The 23617-nt window shown below is 43.6% G+C and overlaps 1 protein-coding gene across 1 annotated transcript in view; it reads left to right on the plus strand.

The window, feature by feature from the left end:
• The first annotated feature begins 4861 nt into the window (after positions 1-4861).
• Positions 4862-23617, plus strand: part of LOC147881815 (uncharacterized) — a 34914-nt gene continuing 16158 nt past the window's right edge. Inside the window, exons 1-6 of the mRNA XM_087401726.1 lie at positions 4862-5151; positions 5358-5549; positions 9482-9594; positions 9741-9812; positions 11735-11770; positions 13873-13918. Of these exons, the coding sequence (XP_087257852.1) occupies positions 5447-5549; positions 9482-9594; positions 9741-9812; positions 11735-11770; positions 13873-13918 (370 nt within the window). The 5' untranslated portion in view covers positions 4862-5151; positions 5358-5446. The remainder of the gene's footprint in view (positions 5152-5357; positions 5550-9481; positions 9595-9740; positions 9813-11734; positions 11771-13872; positions 13919-23617) is intronic.

Here is a 23617-nt window from a genome sequence, read left to right on the forward strand (position 1 = left end):
ATTAATTGATGCACCTCCATCAATGTACACATTAGAAATCACTTGACCATCAATGATCATATCAACCACAGGTACATCATCACCAACATCTATATCTACCTTTTGAACAACAGGAATGGCACTTTTCTTCTTTTTCTTCTTTGACATCTTGTGCTTGCTAGCTTTTCCCATTCCTTCTATATTTTCGGAGACAAAGCAAGTAATTGACCAAAGGTGATATGAGCTTCCTTTTCTTTAAGGTCGGACAACAAGTCATAGCTTCCAATGCCTTGTCCTAAAGGAAAGTCTGACTGGCTAATTCTCCTTCTAGATGCCCTCTTTTTCTTACTACGGCGTTCCTCTTCCTGATGTTCCTCATCTACTTCTCCCTTGCTTTCTTCTTCTTCTTTTGCTTTACCACGCCCCCATTTAGCCATCATTACCTCTCTTTCCTCATCCCTTGAAGAAGCTTCTAACAAGGATACTTGTTTTTCTTCTTTCTTTCTCAATCTAGGACACTCCCAGGGCGATAGTCACCTTTTTCATTACATTCATAGCAAGTGACCCCACTCTTATCTCGAGGCCTATCTTCACACTTTGGTGCTCTAGGTTGTCGTGCATTGACCAAATGCAATTTCAAATCAACAAACTCTGCCATCAATTGGGAGATATTATGATCTAACTCAGAGAACTTTGGTACCTGAGGAGTGCCTATTACCTCCACCTTAGAAGTTGAAGCTTTTGAAGACACAAAAGAGGATTCGATCTTTAGAGAAGCTTTTTTCTTGGTCGCAATGCAAAGTGCCTCCACGTATGTTGTTGGATTTTTACTCATTACTTTTGAGCGAAGACGAGGCTCCAAAGCCATAACAAATTTGCTCATCTTTAAGTGCTCCATCCCTACGAGACTTTGAGGGGCCGATGATGCAGATGCCACAGCTCACAAAGCTGCCCTTTCATACTTTGTCCATAAAGTTTCATATCGGATTGCCAATGTAGAGACCATCTCACCCTATCCTTGATAGAACCGGTCCAACTGCAACATCAAAGCATTTGGTGACTCCACTGCCCCAAATCTCTGCTTCATTGTAGCCACCACTTGGTCCCAGTCCTCCTTGGTAGAGTCCGGCAAGGCCTCATGCCAACTCAAGGCTACACCTTCAAGAAAATCAGGCAAAATCTCCGCCTGATCCTTCATGGACCATCCAGAAAGCCAACATCCTCGAACAAAATCCCAAAGATAAGACTCTGGGTCTTCCCCTTGGGTCCCTTGAAACACTAGAATCTTCACCATGATGAAACACAAAAAGGAAACACCAAGATCCAAATAATATCCTAAACAAGATCCAAACAAGATCCCACAGAGCCTTAGTATACCAAGACTAACTTTTTATGCATAACCACTTGTTGAAAACCCTCCACAATGTGATCCTCGATAAAATCTTCAAAAATAAGTGACCAACCAACACCATGAAAACATTGTGTATACATGCATTCAAGAATCACCCTTCTCACAATTGGAAGTGCACATAACAGCTTCAAGATATTATACTCTTCATCATTTCCATAGCAAAAGAAGTTGAAAGAATTGAGAATCACCACTCCATTGTTATAGTCAAAAACTACCCAAAGACTCAACTCTTCTTCACACCAAGCTGCCAGTGCATGAAACAATCCCCAATCTATCATCGTGCCTTGCTGCTGGCGTTGTCGATTCACCAACATATTCAAGAGTGCAAACATATAGGATATGATCATAATGACCGTGCGAATAGCTTGAGCATCCATTTCACAATCTTCTAGTTCTCTTAAATGGGTTGCAATCTCTTCTAATGGAGTTCTTCCATGCATCTTCTTTATCACATCAGAAAACACATGCCTATACTAGGCATAACATGCAATCAAGTATACCCGAGACCGTTTAGTAAGGTGGCATGAATCCAATACCAAACGTACCTGGCGTCTCCACCAAAAAGATGTGACATGAAGTTGGGGGTAATGAAACTTCACGCACCTCTTAGCTTCCTGTTCTTCCCAATCTTAATAATAAAGACCCTTATCACTTGCAAAGAGAGATGAAGAAAATATTTTCATGCAAAGAAAACCACAACATATCTTTCTCCTTGCTTCCCTTAGAGGAGAATGAATATGGTAACATCCCAAGTGACGTTGTAGTCCAGCATCGAGAGAAGAAAAGGATCCGCAGAGGCCATTATCTCACCAAGTCGGTAGGCGCCAAAGAGAAGAGCGATGCGTTGTTGGAAGAAGATCTTTTGGCTCAACATGACATAAACTTATATATATCTAGGGGTTTGAAGGGGCTGATTTGGCTGGATGGGTAAATTTTGGGGAAACATGGCACCTCCTTCACAGAAGCCTCTAGAAATGGCTCAAAATCATTCTACAAACTGCTAGAAAACACAGAGGTCTATAACTTCCACCAGAAAATTGATATAAAAAATTAAAGTACATACATGGATGTGCCTTGAAGTGAGCTTCATACTGATATAAGTTTTGTCGAAAACAGATAACCGGTTGAAGAGATATGGACAGTTTATTGAAAGGGGGTAAAAACTGCCATAGAAATAAATAGTCATACACAGAGACTCATAACTTCTTGTCCTAGACCCAATGCAAAAAAAAAATTACATAGGAGGGAGACCCTTAAAGAGAGCTTCGTGCTGATATAATTTCATTGAAATCGGACCACCGAGAGAAAGTTATAGGCCAAATATTGACAGGGGGTCTAACTGCTATATTAACTGTCATCTGCCCATGCAGATTTCGCCTAAGCAAACTACTCCCTCAAGGCTCCACAATTATCAACGATCCAATACCCCTAGAATTTGCCTAAAAGAGAGGAAGAAGCTTGCATGGTGGCTCGGGAAACGGATGGACCATGTGTGCATAGTGAGCGGCCGAACAAGAACTACTTTAGACACTTGAATAGAGAGAAGAAAAGAACATAGGAATGGAGAAAAGGAATGGAGACTCAAGCAAAATGATAAGAAGTGACTTTCATTGCCATGAGAGTAAGACTCCACTCAAATACACTCAATATACTAGAAAGACAAGCAGGGAGGAAAGGTTTCATACATACAAGAGAGAGCAGAAGCTCCAAGAATACTCATAGAGAGAATGAACTATAAAGAGATGGACTCAAGAGTCTACATAAGAGAATACCTACAAGAGGGAGAGAAGGCTCATGGAAGAGGCTTGAGGAGACTAGAGCTACAACAACATCAGGCCTAATGGTGGAAGAGATGTTGAACAAGGGAGAGGAGGGTAGAGATTTTGTCACCCTCCTTCACCCATTTACAATTGCTGCCTGTAGATTCCTTTCCCCATCAATCACATAAGCCCGTATGTCACCATCCATGTCCTTTTTGGCTACTCTTGCCATGTGTCCCATCAAAAGATGCTCAAGACTCTTAAAATATTGAGAAAGTCAAGAGTCTCTCCACATGGAGCCCATAGGGACCCTCTCTTTTCCATATGTCCACATCCTCCTTATTCCACATAGGAATTCTAGAAGGATTCCTCTTGACTCCACACTCCTCCACATGCCTTCCACACGCTTGGCATGTGGCCTCTCTTATATTATTGGAACACATGGACATGAGCCCACCTCTTTATATGACTCACTCTTCCTATTTTCTAAAAACCCCATAATATCCCACACACAAATAACTCTCACCCCATACCAAGGTATTTATAATTCATACCTATGGTATTTACAATGATCCATTCCACTCATCCTCTCAATCCCATAGAATATCTTAGAAAATAGAAATAAGTGAGAGCTGCTAGGCTATCACTTGATACTCAAACTCTTATCAAACACAAAAAAAAATAATACCAATGCCAAATTAAAATATCAATCTTTGGCGTCACACCACACACATACATACATGGCCATCTATACGAGGGGCACATCTGCCCATGGCCTATGCTAATAAGCAATAGGGGCTCCCTATGAGAATAGAGACAGAGAGAGAGAGAGAGAAGATACCAAATAGGTCAAAAGAAAAAGAGTGAAAGGAGTAGGAAAAGTAGGAGCAAGAGGAGTGGGAAGAGCAGGAGTGGGAGGAGCGGGAACGAATGGAGTAGGCAAATTAGGAGCAGAAGGAGTAGTTGTGGACACAAAGGTTGAGGTTGTTAAGGTCTTGTCTTCAAAAGAACCTCTTTTCCATAGGCTAAGTAGCCCTACACAGCACATATATCCAACTTCTTGGCAACTCTTGATCAATTTGCATGGTAGACATAGATTGTAAAGCAAATGATTTTCTCAACTCAATTAACTTTTTAAAACATTTCACGTGGAAATTCACAAAGGAGAATCCAATTCTCCACTATATTATGGCAGTGCTAATAAAGGCATTTTGAACTTGGTCAAGTAAAATGTATGGGATAATTTGTTGATATTAAAGGCCACATCTAGCTCGTGGGGGTGGATGTTACACAAAAGCTCATTTGAGGATACTATTTGTGATTCCTTGACATTAATAAATTGCTTATGCATTTGTACTCAGTGGTTTCTTATTGTTGAGTGTGCCCTTGCATGCACACGTAAAAGAGCACATATAGGATGGGCCTGGGTAAGAATTGGAGTCCTCCAGATGCGAAGCCACCACTCACTAACACGTGCACAACAAGGGCTCGAGGTGAGGAACTATGAGGGACCATAACTTTTGTGTCCAAACTTCGATCTGAGCGTTTTTTGAACTGTGGCGATGGGCTCCTTGCTGCACCTATTGATTGACCCTGATGGGCTTGGAATAAGAAGTTATTTGGATAAGATCCCGGAGGACTCTTGCGGGCAGAAAGTTAATGTAAAACTCACACATGAACTAGGCATGGATGACTTCTTTAGGGCGTTTAGAGACTATGTCCGCGCTCATGCTGTATTGAATGCATTTGGGAAGTGAGCCTGTCCATGATCCTCTAAGTGTGTTTAAACACCATTAGTTTTGGTGGTTCATCCGGTCGGCTGCTTTCCTTGGTCCATTTGGGTTAAGCCTCAATCCTTATTATTATCGTAGCCATGGATGACTGCTTTCATTTGGGTCCTTAATTTTTGTAGAGTCCCACTCGAAAGCTCGATACAGACACACAGCCGAAGAGGTTTTTTCCGTGTTTTCTTCGTTTCGTCCGATCAGCTTTGCAGAATTGGTGGGTGGAGAGAGACAGAGAGAGAAAAGGCGGGGGGGCGGGGGGAGGGGGCGGGGCGCGCAGAGAGGAGGGGGTGAGAGAGAGAGAGGGAGAGGGAGAGGGAGAAAGAATTGGATGTGTTGATGAACTAACTTGTGCAACATGTGGGTGGAGAGAGAGAGAGAGCGCCCGCCTGAGTATATATTGTGTTGACATCAATTGGGTAGAATTGGAGAGCTTCGCCCCGGGAGGGAGATCACCTCAGTGTCTGTGTCGATCTGGCCACCTGCGCTGCTTCAAGAGCTGATTTTCTGCAATGACGGGCCTTGTCGATGGCGTCTCTGGTTACTTCAAGGAGACCGTTGAATCCATCCGCAGTATCCATGTCAGACAAGTCCTGATGCAGGTCATCAGTCTTGGTAAGTACCTTCTCTCTCCCCAGTAAATTGCTTCGTTTTCTCTTTCGTGGTTCGGCCGATCGAATTCTGATCTATTATGGGAATTTTGCAAAATCTAAATACGAGCTAAAGGTAGGAATCGGAGTCTGGGAACTTGAACAATTTTAGCTCTAAAATCTGGCCAGCTATAGCAAGGCAACACTGCAGCAACCGATAGCAACCGATAGATTACAGCATCCTGTATATTTTACATAGCAGATTTTGGATGCTTAGGTTTCAAAAGTGCCCATGATTTTTGGGTTGAACACTCCTCTCTGAAACAGAGCATATCAATGATTGGGGTTAGAATTTTGATGGTAGATAGTGCCAAAGCTCAAGACAACAAGATTATGAAACCTTTGTTGATAGGACTGATACAAGACATCATCACATAGCAAGACCATACGAGGGATTCGGGCAAAGAGCAACTCGTCTCTGTTAGAGAAGAGAGTTGCTTGCTGTAGCCAACTCCCACATACTACCTGTTTCCACGCAAGGGTGAAAGCAGAAGGGGCATTTGCGAGGTTCCCACTCCAACAAAAATGCTTGGATCACTTTGGCCTCCGGGGTGCCGCTTCCCTTGAATGGAGAGCCTCAGCTTTGGGCAACGCATCCACCCAATCCCCTCTCCCCCATCCCCCGATGCATGTCTCTGCCCTGCCTCTGCGCTGCTCCTCCCTGACTTTGCCCTGCCTCTGCGTTGCTCCTCCTTGCTCCTGCTGCACCCGAGTTTCTGGGCGTGGGAACTGAAGATGGGTTGGGCGATTGGGAAACCCCAGAGCTACTGGTGTCCGATGGGAAATCTTTCAACAGGGGAAATGGCGCTTTTTTCCCTGCGTGGAAAGAGAGAGATTGAGATTGCACAATCTCACTCTCACGCAGTAGGAGCACTCTAGCTTCCTTCTAATTTGTTATGCGGTGCATATTTACTTGTCAATTTACTGTGTATGCTGTAATTAAGTGGATCCTACCTATCAGTGGGCCTTACAAGCAGCAAATTGCAGATTTCAAGCAGATTTGCAGAAATCATTTGCAAGGTCAGTTATGGACAGGTTGCACTACTATTTGGTCATTTAGTTTTCTAATGTTGATGGGGCCTTAATGATGAGTTAATCTGAATATATTGGATAGCTCTTGCAGCGTTTCCAATTTGAGGATTGTAAACCGGTTTCTACTCCCTTGGAACCTGGCTTCCGTTTCTCCTCTGAAGATGGGAGAGCCCCATTTGATGCCACTCTGTATCAGCTGGCTGTGGGCTGCCTTATTTACTTATGTCATACCTGGCCTGATTTGTAGTATGCCGTTTTTTAGTTAAGCAGGTACATGCACAAGCTGAGCATGCAGCATTGGCAGGCCGTGGAGTGAGTCTTTCGTTACTTGAAGGCCACACAACATTTGGGAGTGCTATATAGTGATCAGTCTTCACTGGATTTGCATGCACTCACGAACAACGATTGGGTGCTAGGTCGGTTGAGATATATTACCGTCAAATGGACACAATACAAAATGAGTCTAGAGTGTAGTCCTCTTGTCCTTACCAAAATGTTGTCCTACTATCTCCATGGCACTTCTAGATCCCTAAGCCTGTGTGCTCCCTTTGTCACCATGCCTTGATCCCTGCACCGTGCTTGCCCTGGAAGACAGCCAAGGATGCAGCCCTTCCTTGAGCTTTGTCTGCAGCACCGAGCTCCCACTTAGGTCCAAAACCTGCTGGCCTGCTGCTCCAGTCTGCTCCTCAAATGCTGCTGCAGTGGACATCTAAGGAGCCCAAATGCTGCTGCAGTGGACACCTAAGGAGCCCAAATGGCTCCCTTTATATAGGGGCTGGAAGCCCCCGAAAATAGGCCGATTGGTGGACCGACCCAGCAGCCCTCTCCCTCAGTCTGTAGAACTGACTGAATGGCAGCTTTTTTGAGGCCCTTTGCAGGCCCTGCCTGGTCATGTGGCAGGCAGCCACTGGTGCAGGCATTCCTTCCCCTGCCCCGACCTGTTCCAGGCCATTTCTTTGGCCCAAACATGCTCCAAGACAGGCACAATCCAGCACCTTCTGTCCCACCCTTTCCTGGTCATGCTCCAGTCCTAGAGCACCTTGCACCACCTCTGTAAACAGCCCGTACTGGTCTGTTCCAAGGCGCCACCTGTCCCAGGCCATTCCTGGGCATTCTCTGCCCTGAAACTTCTGCCCTAGACTGGTACCCCTTCTGCAAATAGTCCGTACTGATGCTGATGTCATCGCCTCTGTTCCATGCTAGAATGTCTGGGCAGATCTGCTCGAGCCAATTGCCGACAGCCACATGGCAATTCCGTACCACCATGGTGGCTCCAAACTGCTATGTATGCCTTTGTATGTTCTGCCCACATGGCAGCCAAATGCTGCACATGTGACAGCCTTACAATTAACCCTAAGTACACCTCCCTCATACTCTCATCATTTGAGGGCTTATAGATGGGGAGGTGATTTTTCCAACACCGTCACCGACACATCTTGGCCAGATCCAACTCGTTGATGAAGATGCTCCATCAGCTCCCATGTTGAAGCTCTCCGGAATAATCTAGTGTTGATGTCAATTCGTGGCTTTTTAACCAGTGGCTCGTGCTCCTCTACGTCCGGTCCTGTACAAGCAACCCATCCTGGTTCATAGGTCCATCCTTGGTAGCACCAGATGGCATCACCTCCTGTCACGTGCTCACCATCAAACTCGAGCAATCTAGATGTTACCATCTTCCAGCGGTCCCCCTAGCCTGGAGTCTTCTAGGCATTATGCTCTCAGGGTCTTTTTCAATCTGTCCTCCATTTGGCAAGGTCTGCAACCAAATAACAATCTTGAGAAATCAAATATATCCAGATTATCTGGATCATCAACTTCCATGTATGGCCGTAGTAATATCCCCCTCTAAGTCACGGCCTTCACCTGATTGTGAATCCATGATGAATATACCAGCCAAGTGCTAGATGCATCCAAGCGCTCATCAGTGTCCTTCACGTTCATAAATGTTTCTGACTCCTCATCTGACCGCATATCAATGTCAGACATTTTCACTGTGACTTTTGGGTTTGCATATCTTACCTCAGTAACACATGGAGATGTCACCGAGAATAATGCTTCACTGCCTGCCACATTAACTCTGTCTGTCTCCCTCATAGAAGCCCTCACATCCTAGTGTACAAACAGGAGATGACCAACTTCAATAGAATTAACTTTGGACACTTGGAATCCTCCTCATTTGGGTCTTAGTTCCAACTCGTTCAGGGAGAGCTTAGTGACGAGACTTTGTCATATGGGCTGTTGGGAGCAATGAATGGCAATGACAGATATTGGACTATGATGGAGAATCGACCACTCAGATTGGACTTCTTCAAGCCTCTGTATGGGCAGTAATAAGGCCAAACATAAGTGTTTGGATCCATACTTAGCTTTGGGTTTGAGGGAGAGGGGAAGAACTTATGTCCGACATAGAATTGCATACAAGACATTTTTAGGCTCTTTGCTTGTAAAATGCAACAAAAGGGATATTAATATGCAAATTATGTTTTGAGTATGTAAAATATGAATATCTGAATCTAGCTACATACATTATGACTAGAAACCTTGGTTGGCCTTCTAATGGTACTTTGATGCTCCATTTTATAGCCAATGCTTGCAGCATTGCTAGAAATTATATTGCCCTTATGTAGCGACTACATGTAACGTTTTGGAATTTGAAGTAGCATAAATATCATTTGCATGGTGAAGAGGACATTTTTTCCGCTAGATCACTTAAAGCTTTCGTTTTGAAATAGAGGATCCATTCACAACTGGCAGCATTTTGCAATTTGTAAGACTAGACATTATGTAGTCAATGTGTTTTCTATTCCTATGTAGTCAATGTATTCTCTACTCTTATGTAGTCAATGTATTTTGTGATGTTGATAGGTATGATTGTCGCTTCAGCCCTAATGATATGGAAAGGATTGATGTGTTTTACTGGGAGTGAATCACCTGTGGTAGTGGTTCTCACTGGTAGCATGGAACCAGGTTTCAGAAGAGTAAGTTCAAACTCTTTCCTGATTTTATGTATTTAAAATACAAAGGAAGGGGTTTGGTTTTATAGGTGTTTCTTTTTAAAGCATTATGAGCTTTACAACCTCAATCTAAGATTGGAAAAGTTTCTTATTTTACCTCTACTGTGCAGGGTGATATTTTGTTTCTGCACATGGGTAATGCTCCAGTTCGAGCTGGCGAGATTGTGGTTTTCCACATAGATGTAATTTGACTCTGAACCATTTTTTCTCTTGCCTTCATTGTGCTAAGCATTGCATGTTTTCAATGAATAGAATGCAAGTGCCCCTTGGATTGCCTTATGGATTGCAGCAAGTCTCTTTCCAATTAGGTCTTCTCTTGTGCACGGCACCATACATTTCAAACTGGTGTCGTTGTAAACAAGGCCGCCATTCTCGGTGTAGCAATCAACCCTCAGATGTAGATGAACGGCACGCAAAGACTAATAGATGGATTGGTTGTTAAAGGCTTTGTTGAACACTCAAAGTTTGATGAATCTTCACGCTCATCATAGAAGTTGTTTGAATATAGCAGTCTCTCATAAAACTAGATAGGTAATTGAATGTATATTTCATTATACTAGTCATGTCCTCTTTTACAGATGCACTTAAATATTAGTGGTTTGGAATGCTTGATGGTTCTTTAATTTACAGAGCCATGCTTACCTTCTATTGTGTAGTCCTTAATGCATCTAGAAGTTTCTACTAGATAGGAAACACATACAAAAGAAATTCCCAAAACAATTTTGCATAAACCTTTGCATATTTATTATCGAATTACATTTGTGTTTCAGCGAGGTTATGAAGACCGATGTGAGCAACTGTGCCAGTCCTGGTATAGCTGAGCTTAAGAGACTTATCTGAACTTATTCCTTGCTATCAAATAGTGAAGCTTGACATATTTATGTGCAACTCAACCTAATGGAAGCCTTATTGACAGGAGTACTGATCTCTTCCATTTTGGCTTTCATGGTGAAGTTTATAATATGAAGGTTTATAGGTCAAGTTTCCTCATGAAGTTGAAAGTGCATATGTTCCTTTTGTGCTGATGGTGTTAAGTTTGGATTATCCATAGGCTTTTATACTATGTCCCCTACATAAAGGAGAAGTGAGCACAACACCTCTAGCATATTTGTCAATTCTTTTTGCATGAAGATAAGTGTAAATGGTCAATGCACGTCTTAAAGCGAGTTGGGAAACATGGACACCTTGTTCTATTTGTGAGGTTTCGTCATGGACGAGTCTCCCATTCCTGTTTTAGAAAGCTCATCATGTTTGTTTGCGTATAAGTATTGTATTTTTGAGATGATGGATTTAAAAGCATGTAGTCTTCTCTATGCATGTTGACTGTTGCATCTCCAACAAACTATGTCAGGTCTTAGCATAATTTTGATTTGTATTTATATGACAAAGAAAACTCTTCTTGTCATTTCCTGGCCATATTTCTTTTCGTGTTACATCTATTTATTATCTGGTAGTCTACTCTACAGCTGTAGTAATTAAGAACCTCGTATTGGTCCAAGGCCTTGGCATCTTTAATTTGTATCATATGTATCACATATCAATAATTTTCTTAAGGTCTATTCTTCAGCTACTAAGGGGTCTATCTGCAAATTTGTACTTGTCTTCTGGCATGATGCAGTTTGTCGGGTCGTTACAGAAACTAGAACTTCTGTGGCTCACGAGTGATTATTGGAATACGTGTCCATGTGTGAGAGTGTGTGCCTATGCAGAGCTGTACTCCGCCATTAGAGATTGAGTTGTTGATGGTTGTAACCTTATTGCTAACTACCATGAGGCTAGAACATACAGTTATTGTTTTTCTTTTACATGAATTGTCATTCATGACATGTGTGTAATATCTTATGCTCAAAGGATTACATGCAATGATTTGCTACATAAAGCAAAATGCAGTTTTGAAGTAGATAATTAAAGCATCACCTGTATTTTTTAAAACTTTCATGGCATGTTCTACTGTTAGTATTTCTGTTGTAACTTATAATTTGTGAGAAGACATTTGTTGGGATTTTGGCTTTCGCGGCAGGATTTGTGATTAATTGACTGACATTATTTATGCTCTTTCTTGTACAATGCATACACTTACATTTAAAATATCTGGTTTTTGTAGGGGCGGGATATTCCAATAGTTCACAGAGTCATCAAGGTGGGTATTTCTTTCACGTTTTGGCTGCAGTTTTATAAACTTTATGAGCCTTGTATGGTAATTACTGGCAAATTATAAGGAAGATGATATAGCTCATTACAGTTTTATAAACTTTATGTGATTATATGGAGGGGACCTGGCATCTGCGAAGGGCGACTGTCATTGCACCTAATAAGTTGGGGGGCTTCCCTGAGAATGAGAAAGCCATGTCCAAGTCCGCTCTCTTATAGAAGATTTTGAGTAAGGTAGGCCACTCATCCCCAAAAGAATTAGCAGGGGTTTCTTTGCATCTTGCCAAAGAAATGTGCAGTGGCCTGCCAGATTCCCTGGGCCTCTGCATCCCCACATGCAATGCTGAACAGACTCTAGGACTGTAAGGCATTTGAGACACATGGAGTTTGCTATAAAGGTTTGTCTCTAGGTGTTGATTGGGGGTTCACTGTGCTCTTCTAGCCAGAAGATGGAAATCTGTCTTTTCCTGTAGGATCTTCAAAGTCGTTCCCAATATAAGGTCTGCATGGGTATAAGGACTCCCAATATCCTCTCTAGGTGCGATCCCAGGTAGACCTTGGAGCTGGCCATGCTTGGATTTCTTGACTGTGTAGTCGAAAAAGGCAAGTGTCCTGTAAGGAGCCAGAGTTCGAACAAAGGTGCTAGAGCGAGCATCCGCCATAGAGCTAGAGGCATTAAGGACGACCAATCTACCCACCATTGACCAATCATTAAATCTAAACCACTTTGATTGTGTGAAGAACATTCGCAATTGATTCCTCCTTTGGCAGTGTGACTAGTCTCCAAAATTGTCTCTGCGACATTGGAAAGAATTGTCTCTCCTTCTTGGTTCCAAAGAATGCATATGATCTGAGGGGGAACACCTGTGCTTGAGCACACACCTAGTGAGTGAACCTTTGGGACCTCTGTCCGATCTTGGTCATGGTAGAGTCAGTTTGCAAGGTTCATCTATGAGTGCCACATAGGTCTTGAGTGATCGTGTGGTGCTCCCTTAAAGAGCTCACCATGGAGGCAGGTCGTCTTTTCCATCCATATGATTGCATGTATCTCAAGCACCTAGTGGATATCCTAAGTTATCAACAAAAAGATTGCTCCCCACGATGGGTTGTGTGTCCCTCTCGCCTTGAGTTTGAAGAGGAACATGTATAAGTGTTGTTCTGAGTGTCGCTAAAGTTTGATGATTGTTGCCAAGAGGGGGGATGAGAGAGGTCGGATGTGGGCAATTGTGAATATCCACCTCGTGCTCGATAGTCAATCTCTGCCTATGTGGATGTGCCTTTTTGAATCTACTGTGTGAAGAAAACCTTCCAAGACTTATTGCCAAGGAGCACAGCTTTCCTAACAATGCTCTACTCTAGATGTCAAGACCCGTGATATTAAGGCCATCCTCATGTAGGGGCAAAGCAATAGTATTGTAAGCTACTATGGCCCCAATGTTGTGTGTGCCACCAAATCCAGAGCAGAGGAAGTTATGTAGTACAAGAACATGAGAAGCCTCAGTAGGAAGCAATGTACCAAGTAGAGGCTAACAAGATTTGATTCATTGTAAGGGCTCTGGATGCTAAGTCGAAGGTGGTGGAGCTCCAATGAAGTATTTCCTCTTGACACTCTCCAAGATTGGAGGAAACAATTCCATTATTGCCATGTCGATCTGAGACGTCGTTGCTAATAAGCTGTTACGCTTTGATGAAATATATGAATACGATCAACGATAAAATGGAGTAACCCTAGGAATTCATCATGTCGAACACTTCCTTTAAGGAGATTGTATCAATCGACTCATGTGGACGAATGGGTTTTTATGAAGCTTCAATTCCATTGCACATCTTTCTTGGAAGTCTAAGAGATGCTATGAGCATAATAAGACAGTCGTTGAAGAATAAATGGTAATTACGTTTGATATCATGGAGTAGCTTCGAGCAATTCTTACAATGTATGAAAAAGTTTTTGATGATAAATTTTTGTACTGGTAATGGTTGTACATTGTGATGATAAGTGCACTTCAGTTCAGAATGGGGCTTTTTGGACTATGATATTCAAGAAGTCATTGTTTTGATGTCTATACCGTTGGATCATCTTTTTTGCTGCAGGTGCATCAGAATCGTGATACCGGTGAAGTGGATGTCTTAACTAAAGGTAAGGAATCATTAAGGCCTTGTTTGATGAGTATATCATTTAGCTTTTATAAAAGCTAAGATTGGCATGATCTTAAGCCTTTATTATTATTGATTGTATATTATGCATTGAAAGCAAAATAAAAGAAAAGAAAGGTTGTCTTTATTGAAGAGCAACATAATTTGTGACATCAAATTAATGTTGTTAAAGTACTTTGTTATAATAAAATAAAACTAAGAAAGAACTAATGAAACAAGGCAATAAACTCTCAACCCTTTTCTAAGTCGACGTAATTACGTCTTGGAATAGAATTAGTTGCTATGAACTCTTGGAGTTATTTTAAAAATCATAAAAAGTTTGATGCCTACTTGTACTGAAGATTTCACGAGTTCTTTAACCAATGGCCAAACATGTTGTAATAAGAAGAAAAAGCTTTACTATTCCTTCATATACCTTGATGTTCTTAATTGAGGTTTTCATCCAATTTTTGTGAATCATCCCTATGCCTTTTTGTATCTATACTTTGTTATGTCTGCTTACCACTTAGTCTTTTTTAAAGGGGTCCTTAAGATGGATACCATTAGATATGATTTGTGGGCCTTCTACCTTCGGCTTTAGTAAGTAAAGTTTTAGAATAGCCACGTTGTCAATTTCCATCCAATTAGATATTGCATTGTATGATGTATCATTGTCCGTGCATGTAGATATCCTATCCTTGAGTGGGAGGTAGTAAGCGCGCAACCAACGTATGTTCTCTTTAGTCTATCATGCTTCCAAATCAAATCTATGCTGCATTTATCTAAAGTGTGTTATGTTGTTAGACTGATAATCGGTTTCTTCTCAAAACTTGGTCCTTATATCGATACTAGCACCTCATCAAAGAGGTGCCATTGTAGATGTACATTGTGAATTGTTGGCCCAGCTTTGCCTTTTGTGAGGAAGTCGCTAGGTGATCTTGATCTTGATTTGAGAGACTAGATTGACAATTTCATCTTTCCCCTTTTGTTTCTCTTTCAAGTTCCCTCTGTCCCTCCCTACAACAAGAAATCGGAGGCGTTAAAACATGCCTGCAACAATTAGAGAAGAAATGGAGCAGAGAGATATTATAGCCAGCAAAGAATGTAGCGGACAAGAATGTCGAGAATGCAAATGTGTGCAATGCATGCAGAAGTTTGATGCTGATTGGGCCCTCCAATGGGTAAAGAGGGCACTCGTGAGAGCACTTGTTCCCTGTTTGACCTGTATGCAAGGGGGGTGTGTGTGTGTGTGTGTGAGAGAGAGAGAGAGAGAGAGAGAGAGAGAGAGAGGTTATGTGTGCATGCAAAGTGGGAGAAAAGAAAGAAAGATGTATTAACGTCTGCAGGAGGCCTCAACGCATAAAGTGGGAGAAAAGAAAGAAAGATGTATTAATGTCTGCAGGAGGCCTCGTAGGCCTATGAGACCAAGTACAAAACCAAAAAAGTAACTCATACAAGCCGCTATGGGCTGAAGCAAAGGGCTCACTAAGGCCCTTGCTGAAAGCTGAAGTGCTAAACCAGAGAGCAAAAGAGTGAAAGAGTATCAGGTGCTGAGAGCTAACGCTCCTAGTACACGCTCAGGTTCCATATATTCAGGTACTCTGGTGGCTCTCTGATGGGATGTGAGGACCTCTTGTATGTGTCTGTCGAGCCGTCTCTCGATGTGGTGGAGGGTGTGGTCTCTGTGATCTCTGTATCCAATGGGCTACGTTAAGGGTGATGCCTCGTCTCTGGCGGTCTCCTCTGAGGAGGGCTAAAATAGACCGGACCTCGATCGTGCGTGCTCTGGTCACTCTCCGTGTAGCATGTGGAGTGTGTGCCTCTCGTCTGGTAGCATCATGGCGGAGACTCTCACTGCTAATCCATGATGCTATCATCTCTTCAATCTCCTCTCCCGCAACCTCCCCGGTAGCTGACTCAGATGCATAGAAATCTATAACACGTGTCTGTGCTCTGTCGACCTCGGTGACCTGTGGCATCACCCCCTGCTCCTCTCTTGTCTGTTGCATCAGTATATATCTCTATCGTCGCATTTTAATCAGATAGAGTACAACACAAAATCACATAAAAGGAGGGAAGGGAAAGAGAGAGGGAAAAGGGGGAAGAGGAGAGTATAGGAGGAGAAGGGAAGGGGACAGGGGAAAGGAGAGAAGATGGAAGGGGAGAACAGGTAGGGCCATGAAAAAGAGGAGGGAGGGAGAAAAGGGGAGAGGAGAGAGAAACCCAAATTTCCCTATATAAATGGAGGAGAGGAGGAGAGAAAAGGAAAGGAGACAAGAGATGAGGCTAATCTGATGGGGAACCGACGGCTTACTTCGAATCATCCCGGATTCCGTAGTCACCTGTAGCCTCTCAAATCTCTTCCACTCTGTCGTTGAAATGTCACTCCCCCAGAAAGGTGTTGCATACATGGTAGTCGGTCTCACCAGGGTGTCAAAAAGCCAACCCTTCATCGGAGAGAGAATGATACATGTATGCCTATGAAGGGGGAATACTCGTTCATTAATGTCCCTTGAACAGTGTTACATTTTCAAGGCAGATTTTGATTCTACACAGGAGCTGTTCTGAAGCTGCCAAAATGGGTTGAAAGCCCTGTTTTTTTGCAGGCTTTCTAGCTTATTGATGGGGGACTTTTTCACCTTGTTTGGAGCAGACTTCTTGGTATTTTTGCTGTCCAAATTGAGGAAGCACAACTGCGTTTTTGGACTGTTCAAACAGTCCACTCTTTTCAGCCTTGAACTGCTTCAATTGGGTTGCATTTGCCTTGCCAAGCATTGTTTTGTGAAACATTGATTTTTGTTGGTGTGACATAATGTCAGAGCACGAGACTTTTTTAGGGCTGTTTGTGCATTCATCTTTGAAGATGGCCCATGAGATATGTTTGGAGTTTTGGCCTAGGAAGATAAATTGGACGGCACCACTTATTCCTTGTGGGGTTTCATGATGAAGAATTTGTTGGTTGCAAAGAGTCTTTGGGGTTTGTTACATGTGAAGATGCTTGTCCAAGGGATGTAGTCATTGCTCTTGGTACACCTCAACAAGGAGGTAATCCCTGTGATTGTTAAAACTTTCTTGTTGATTCTGTCCCCATATAAAAGGTACTTTATCTGAGGTCAGATCAGTCAATGGCGATACTATTTTGGAATATCCTTTGATATGCCTTCTATAAAATTGGACAAATCCCAAGAATGATCGCAAAGCGGTCAGACTCTGAGGGATTGGCCAAGTTAGTATCGCAGCCACTTTCTTTGGATCCATTTCTACCCCCTTTGGAGTAATTATTAATCCTAAATATTCAAGTCTAACCATACACAGTATAGTTTTCTTTTTATTTACATAAAGACTGGCTTTCCTCAAAGTACTGAACACTATTCTTAAGTGTTCGCGATGCTCAGTAATACTTTTACTAAATATGAATACCAGAATATCGTCTATAAAATGTACTACAAACTTTCCGATATACGGACGTAGTAAATCGTTCATAAGCATGACGAATGTAGCAGGAGCATTGGTAAGTCCAAAGGGCATTACCAAAAACTCATAATGACCAAACCTGCTTCTGAAAGTGGTTTTATGCACATCCTCGGCTCTAATCCGGATCTGATAGCCACACTTAAGATCTATCTTGCTGACAATCACGGCTCCATGTAATGCATCTAGCAAATCATCAATCCGAGCCATCGGATACCTGTGCTTAACAGTGATATTATTCAATGCTCTGTAATCTATACAGAGACGAAACGTATCATCCTTTTTCTTCTTTAATATCACTGGCGAAGCAAAGGGTGAGAAACTTGGTTGAATATGCCCCAACTTGAGGTATTCTTCCAGTTGCCTTCGCATCTCCGCTTCTTCAGTAAAACTGATTCGATAGGGAGGTCTATTTATAGGTTCTGCCCTCGGGATTAGTTCGATCTTATGCTGAACATTCCGCTCTGGAGGTAACCCATAAGATAGCTCATCCCTGAAACAGTCAGAGAACTCCTCTGCTGTAAGATCAGCCAGCTTGGCCATTTCACCACTTTGCGCAACATCAGTGCTAGCCGAAGAATCATCAACCGGCTCTACCGATGCTGTACAAAGGAATAAAAACTCTTCTTGAGCTTTTCGGATCTCCATCACGGAAACCAACGGTCCCTGGGGTACATCTTTCTCACCTCGTAAGACATAAAGCACATCATCCATCTTGAATTGATATATGTGCTTTTTCCAATCAATGGCTGGATTCTTCTTAGAATGCCACGCCTTACCCAGGGCTATATCTGCATGAGCAAGCTTAGTCATTTCAAAATCAAGCTTCTCAGCATAGTTCTGAATACGAAGCTCCAACTGGGTAACCCTTTGGTCCCATACTTCAGTTGAACTTCCATCTGCCATCCTGACTGTATACGCATAGTCAGATGGGCTAGTCTTTAACTTCAGCCTCTTCACGAGCTTGGAGTTAATTACATTGTGAGTTGACGCCGAGTCAAACAACACAATGACATCATGATTGGCTTCTTGCCCTTTCATCTTAATTAACTATGTATCATTAAAGGCTGTATACCACGTTGCTGCGGGCTCAGATAGGATGTTATCAGGTGCACTCGTTACTAGCTTAGCAACAGACACACATAACAAACAAGGTACTGACCTCTGAGAAGATCCTGCTAGCTGAATCTGCATCTGTTCCGCTCTGGGACTTCCCTCCATTTCCACGTCGCATTCTGAGACTACCATCTCAGCCATCCGACGATCCTTATTTCGTGGACAATCTTTCCACTGATGAGGCTGAAGGCAACCAAAACACAAGCCTTCTCTCCTCGCTTTTTCTCTTTGCTTTGGGTTTAAGGGAGACTTTGACCAAGCTCGGGCTGCCATTGGTGTTACTTTCCTCTTCACTCCAATGGTGGTACTTGATTTAGGAGTTTCAGTTGGTTTCGCCTGCTTGGCTTGACCACTCGGCTGAGAATCACTCCCTTTACTAATCCACTTCTTCTTAAACCTAGATTTCTTTTGGTACTCATACTGGGTTTCGACCTGCGCAAACCCACTTGGCTTGCTGCCCTTGGCATCTTCATAGTTCAGGGCTATGGCTATTGCATCATCCAACGTGTTCGCATACTTAGCCCGAACTTCCATTTTAATCCGATCATTCAATCCAAATATGAAATCTTACACTTGGATTGATTGAGGTAGGGGTTCATAAACCTTCATTACGCTCTCTCGAAACTTATCAGTGTATTCTGCCACTGACAAATTTCTCTGACGAAGGTTTCTATACTGATCCCAAGCTCGGGATGCTTCGTCAGGAGGTAAGAAGTGTTTTTTGAATTCTCTTTTAAACCCCTCCTAGGTAGTGGATGCTATACCATCTTTCTGTTGCTTAATCCACCACCTATCCGCTGCCTCACTAAACATGTGGGTGGCCTCGCGGATTTTCTTGATATCATTTTTGATTTCACAAATGGCGAACGCCTCGTCCCATTTGTGCAACCAGGTCTCAATGATATCGGAACTACGGTCATTCATTTGACCAGAATACTTTTCCGGCCTATAATTGGCAATATTAGGTACTTTAGCCTTCCTAGGCTCGACCGTATGGATACTAGACTCCGGTTCCATTGGAGCCTTTCCTTTCTCATCTCGAGAAGGTCTGGCAGACATATTGTGTATCACTCTTCTAAGTTCAGACTGCCCTGCATTTGCCTGTAACTGTTGCGCTAATAACTGCTGCAAGGCATCCTCAAGTAATGCAATCCTGCCAGATAAGCTGTGAACTACTGGGCGCGACACCTGCTGGGTCGGCCGGACTCCTGACTCTACAGGGTCCATCCTGGAAGCTCCTTCTGCTTCCATTCAGGTCAATGGGTGTTTTGTTTTGTTTTGTTTTTTTTAAAATAAATAAACACCGCTAGAAACTGTAATTACAAGCTGACAAAATTCTGACACAATTTCCTATACTAGGGAATACCTGCAATCCCGACAACTACACTGACCAGGCATAATCCAAAATTCGACTTTTCCCTGTGCTAGGGAAGTTCCTGCAATCCATTCTGACTCAAGCACAGAGGCATATACACAAGCATAATCTGACCCTGCTTTGAACCACAAGCCTACACACGGGCTGGCTATCCCTTCATGCAAGCTGAATACTCCACACAAGCTAAGTTCAGGAAAAAAAAACAAAATGACGAAAACAGGAGCAAATAATGTCGAAAGCCCCCTAGTCTGTGAATTCGATGTTAAGGAACCCCACTCATCGCTTATCGCGTCGAAGGCCTCCGTTCATGAGCCATTGCCTGTGCGTCATCCATCGCTACGCAGATGTTCTGCGCTCTCTTCCTACGCAATCCCCTTTCAACACATCCCTGCAAATCTTACACAAATGAGACAACAGGTTTGCAAGCAACGAATCATCCAAGAGGCAAGGGATGAAGGACAATTGCCCAAAAGCGGATTGTTTAGCTATCGGCAGGGACCTAACACAAGTGATAGCAGCCGCTCTTTGCTCTCGTTGGAGACCCTTCTTCCTGTCTCATAGCCTGGCGAATTCAGCCGTCTGTGCGTCAGTCTACCCCGCTGATTTCATAGGTGTATCGTAGATGAACACGCCGTCGTTCACTATTTCAATCTCAAAATAAGCATCTCTGCGTGACTCGCGATACACGCTTCGGGGTTCCTATATTCTCCATCTGCGCTTCTTTCGTCTAGCCTGAACGCTAACCTGCACTAATCCTTTGTCTGTGCTCCCTTCGTCCAGCCTGAATGCTAACCTGCACTAATCCTTCGTCTGCGCTCCCTTCGTCCAACCTGAACGCTAACCTGGCTCTGATACCAAATGACACAAACTTATCCTCTTTACTACTGCAGATCACGGGAGTAGCACCATCTAAATTCCACCCAACCAATTCCTGTTGAAGCGTAAGAACACACAGAGAAGTCGAAATCCTCGATCAGAATCCATACATGAAGCTCATCTTCTCTCTTACTTACCTCAACAGCCCCATCTCCCTAGATGGATCTAGATGCCACATGTCATCATCATAGGGCCTTTCCTAATGCATCTTTTCACCCCTCTCTTGGGATACATTTGATTTCCTTTGCCCCTAGGCACATTGCTTGCATTAGGCCCTTAGCCTTAGATCCACCTAGTCTGGTGCTATCAGCCCTCACCTAGGACCTTGACATTAATTCCCTCCCGATCATTTACATGAAGCGCAAATAAATATATTACAAACGTAGATCCTTAAGGGAAATGTCGACTGATTCTTCAGAGCTCATGCTACCTCGGCTAGAGCGTAACATGGCTCATGGAGGATTGCCCATAGGCCCGTGGTTAGAGCAGATGTGAGTCGACAACATATGCTTTTGTTGTGTAGAAGGCGTGCCGGAGACGATTCCCCATTGCCTGTGGGGTTGCATAGCTATACAGAGGATCTGGCTGGCGTCCTTTCGGATAGTGGCCGGTACACAACGGATGCAGAGGGACTTCACTTGGGGGATGGTAGCATGGCTCACAGAGGGCACTGTTTCTCCATCAACCTAGTGTCACCAACTTAATAGGAACCATGGCTAGCAGGTCTCGCGGATAGAGGCCTATAGGCTATGAAGCGGCACCGCCTTCCTGCTCACGCCCCTCTTTTTCTTCAGAGGACAGTGTCTAGGAGACGGTGGCCAGCATTACCGCCTGGAACATTTGGGTTGCTCGTTGCAGTTAGGTGATGGGGGGACAGATGATGACTCTGGCGGCCACCCTAGTGGCCATTTGGCAGGATATTATCTTCACGCTATGCGCTACCTGGGAGCGTGGCACTCCAAGATCGAGAGGGACCGCCAAAAGGTGGGACCGTTTCTGCAAGGCTTGGCTTGCAGGGATTTTTAATCTTGTTGTCATCAGTTGAAGGGACCGATTCATGCCTTCTAGATGTCCTTTATGTGCCATGGATTAGTGAGCATTTGTTGCGGCATAATTTTTTTTTTCCAAGAAAATTACTTCATTAAGTATGAATGAAAACCGCGAGAGCAAGCTCAAATGCGGGAGTACATCGTGCAATGCATGAGGAAAAAACAGCTCAAAGTGAGCTAATAAAGAGCCAAGGCGGAGGCTGAAAATGCCATCTCAACCCTGAAGGAAACTCAGAGAAGAAAGGAGATCCCCTCCAAACTCTGAAAAAAGTAACTCTCCTGGCAGTGGCTGCTCTGGAGAATCCCTGCATGCTCGCCCAAATGGCCATCAGAGTGTATACTGTGTCAGTCCAAAGATTGGCCATAGTCTGGGAAGGGTGAACTTGGATACCCTCCATCGCCTCTGTACACCTGGCTCTCCAAATATGCCAAGCTGCAATGCTAGCCAAAATCTCCCAAGACGTGTCTACTGAGGCATGAGCAGCTCTGAAAGGAGTGAGGGGAACATCTTGGAGGGAACAAGACTCCACTGAATGTCACCGTACAATGAAAGCTGGATCTGGATCATGTCCCTTGAAAACCACCTATGGGCCAGTAAGAGATAACCAAGCCACTGAACCCAAGGTCATATAGAAAGGTGCTGTATGAAAGATGCTGAAAATCCTAGCAACACCTTTCGAGATCGTCCTCGCCTGTCTGTGCTCCCAAAGGCAATGCTGTACTGACTCAACTGCCATGTGACAACGAAGACAAGTAGGGCCAGCCCCGAACCTGGATCTCCACAGGGTCACTGCAATTCCTCCATGAATAGAAATCCAAAAGAAAAGAGTGATCTTTCTATTCGTGAGGGATTTCCAGAGTCTACGCCAAAAGTTAATCCGCATAGCTACGGAAATCTGAAAACTATCCCAATGTGGTGCTCTGGAGGGCCTCCAACCTCTACTCCTGAGCTGAAATCTCCGGGCATTTCTAACTATATAGTGAAAGAAGGGAAAGCTCTTCTCTCGGTGCCCCTCATCAATTCATTCCCACTCCCCTGGGTTCCATTGCAAGAACCTAATAGGGGAACCACCATACAGCCAGAGTCTCCAAGACCCCATCGTAAGGAGAATAGGATCAGGGTACAGATACCAATGTGAATCCCTGCCCCACTCCATGAATACCGCAATCCTGACAGGCTGAAATGCAACCTCCAAAAGAATATCATCACAAGATCTGATAAGTCTGCCTCCTGACCGAACATCAAGACAAGGGTATCCTCATGTGCATCCTACAATGCAATGACTTGTAACCGAATGCCCGCCCCTGAGAACGCTCCCCAACAAGTGGACTCTGTAAGCGACATGTCATCTGTGTCAATCCACTCTGGTGGAATGGCTGCTTGTATCTGCTGTATCCTAAGTGCACTCCCTCTGAGGTGGCCAACTGCTAAAAGTCTCTGATCCTCTAGAAGTCTCATAAAGGCCTGCCAAGCGTCTACAGTAGAGGTAGGTTCCTTCTTCCATCTAGACCACTCCATATAATGTGACACTTCGAGTGGCCTGCCATGATGATCCAAAATCGAGTCATTCCACATGATTGGCTGCCTTTGAATCTCTTCACGAGAACTGGGTGGAACTCTACGAAGTGTGTTTCTGAAGCAGCCCGAAGCTTTCAGAAAAGCAGCCATGAGAGGGGAAGGGGGGGATTTGAGATGGGCTGAAGTAAAAATCCATCTGCTGCTGTCCAACCAATCTCCCCCATGAGAAGGGGTGCAAGACTGAATGCTGCGTGAGAAAAATTCTTCTAGGGCTCCTATCCAGGCATCAATCCATGT

The sequence above is a fragment of the Dipteris shenzhenensis genome, chromosome 30 (assembly GCF_047967505.1).
Source record: "Dipteris shenzhenensis isolate YYH24624 ecotype China chromosome 30, Dip_SZ_1.0, whole genome shotgun sequence".
Taxonomy (NCBI): Eukaryota; Viridiplantae; Streptophyta; class Polypodiopsida; order Gleicheniales; family Dipteridaceae; genus Dipteris; species Dipteris shenzhenensis.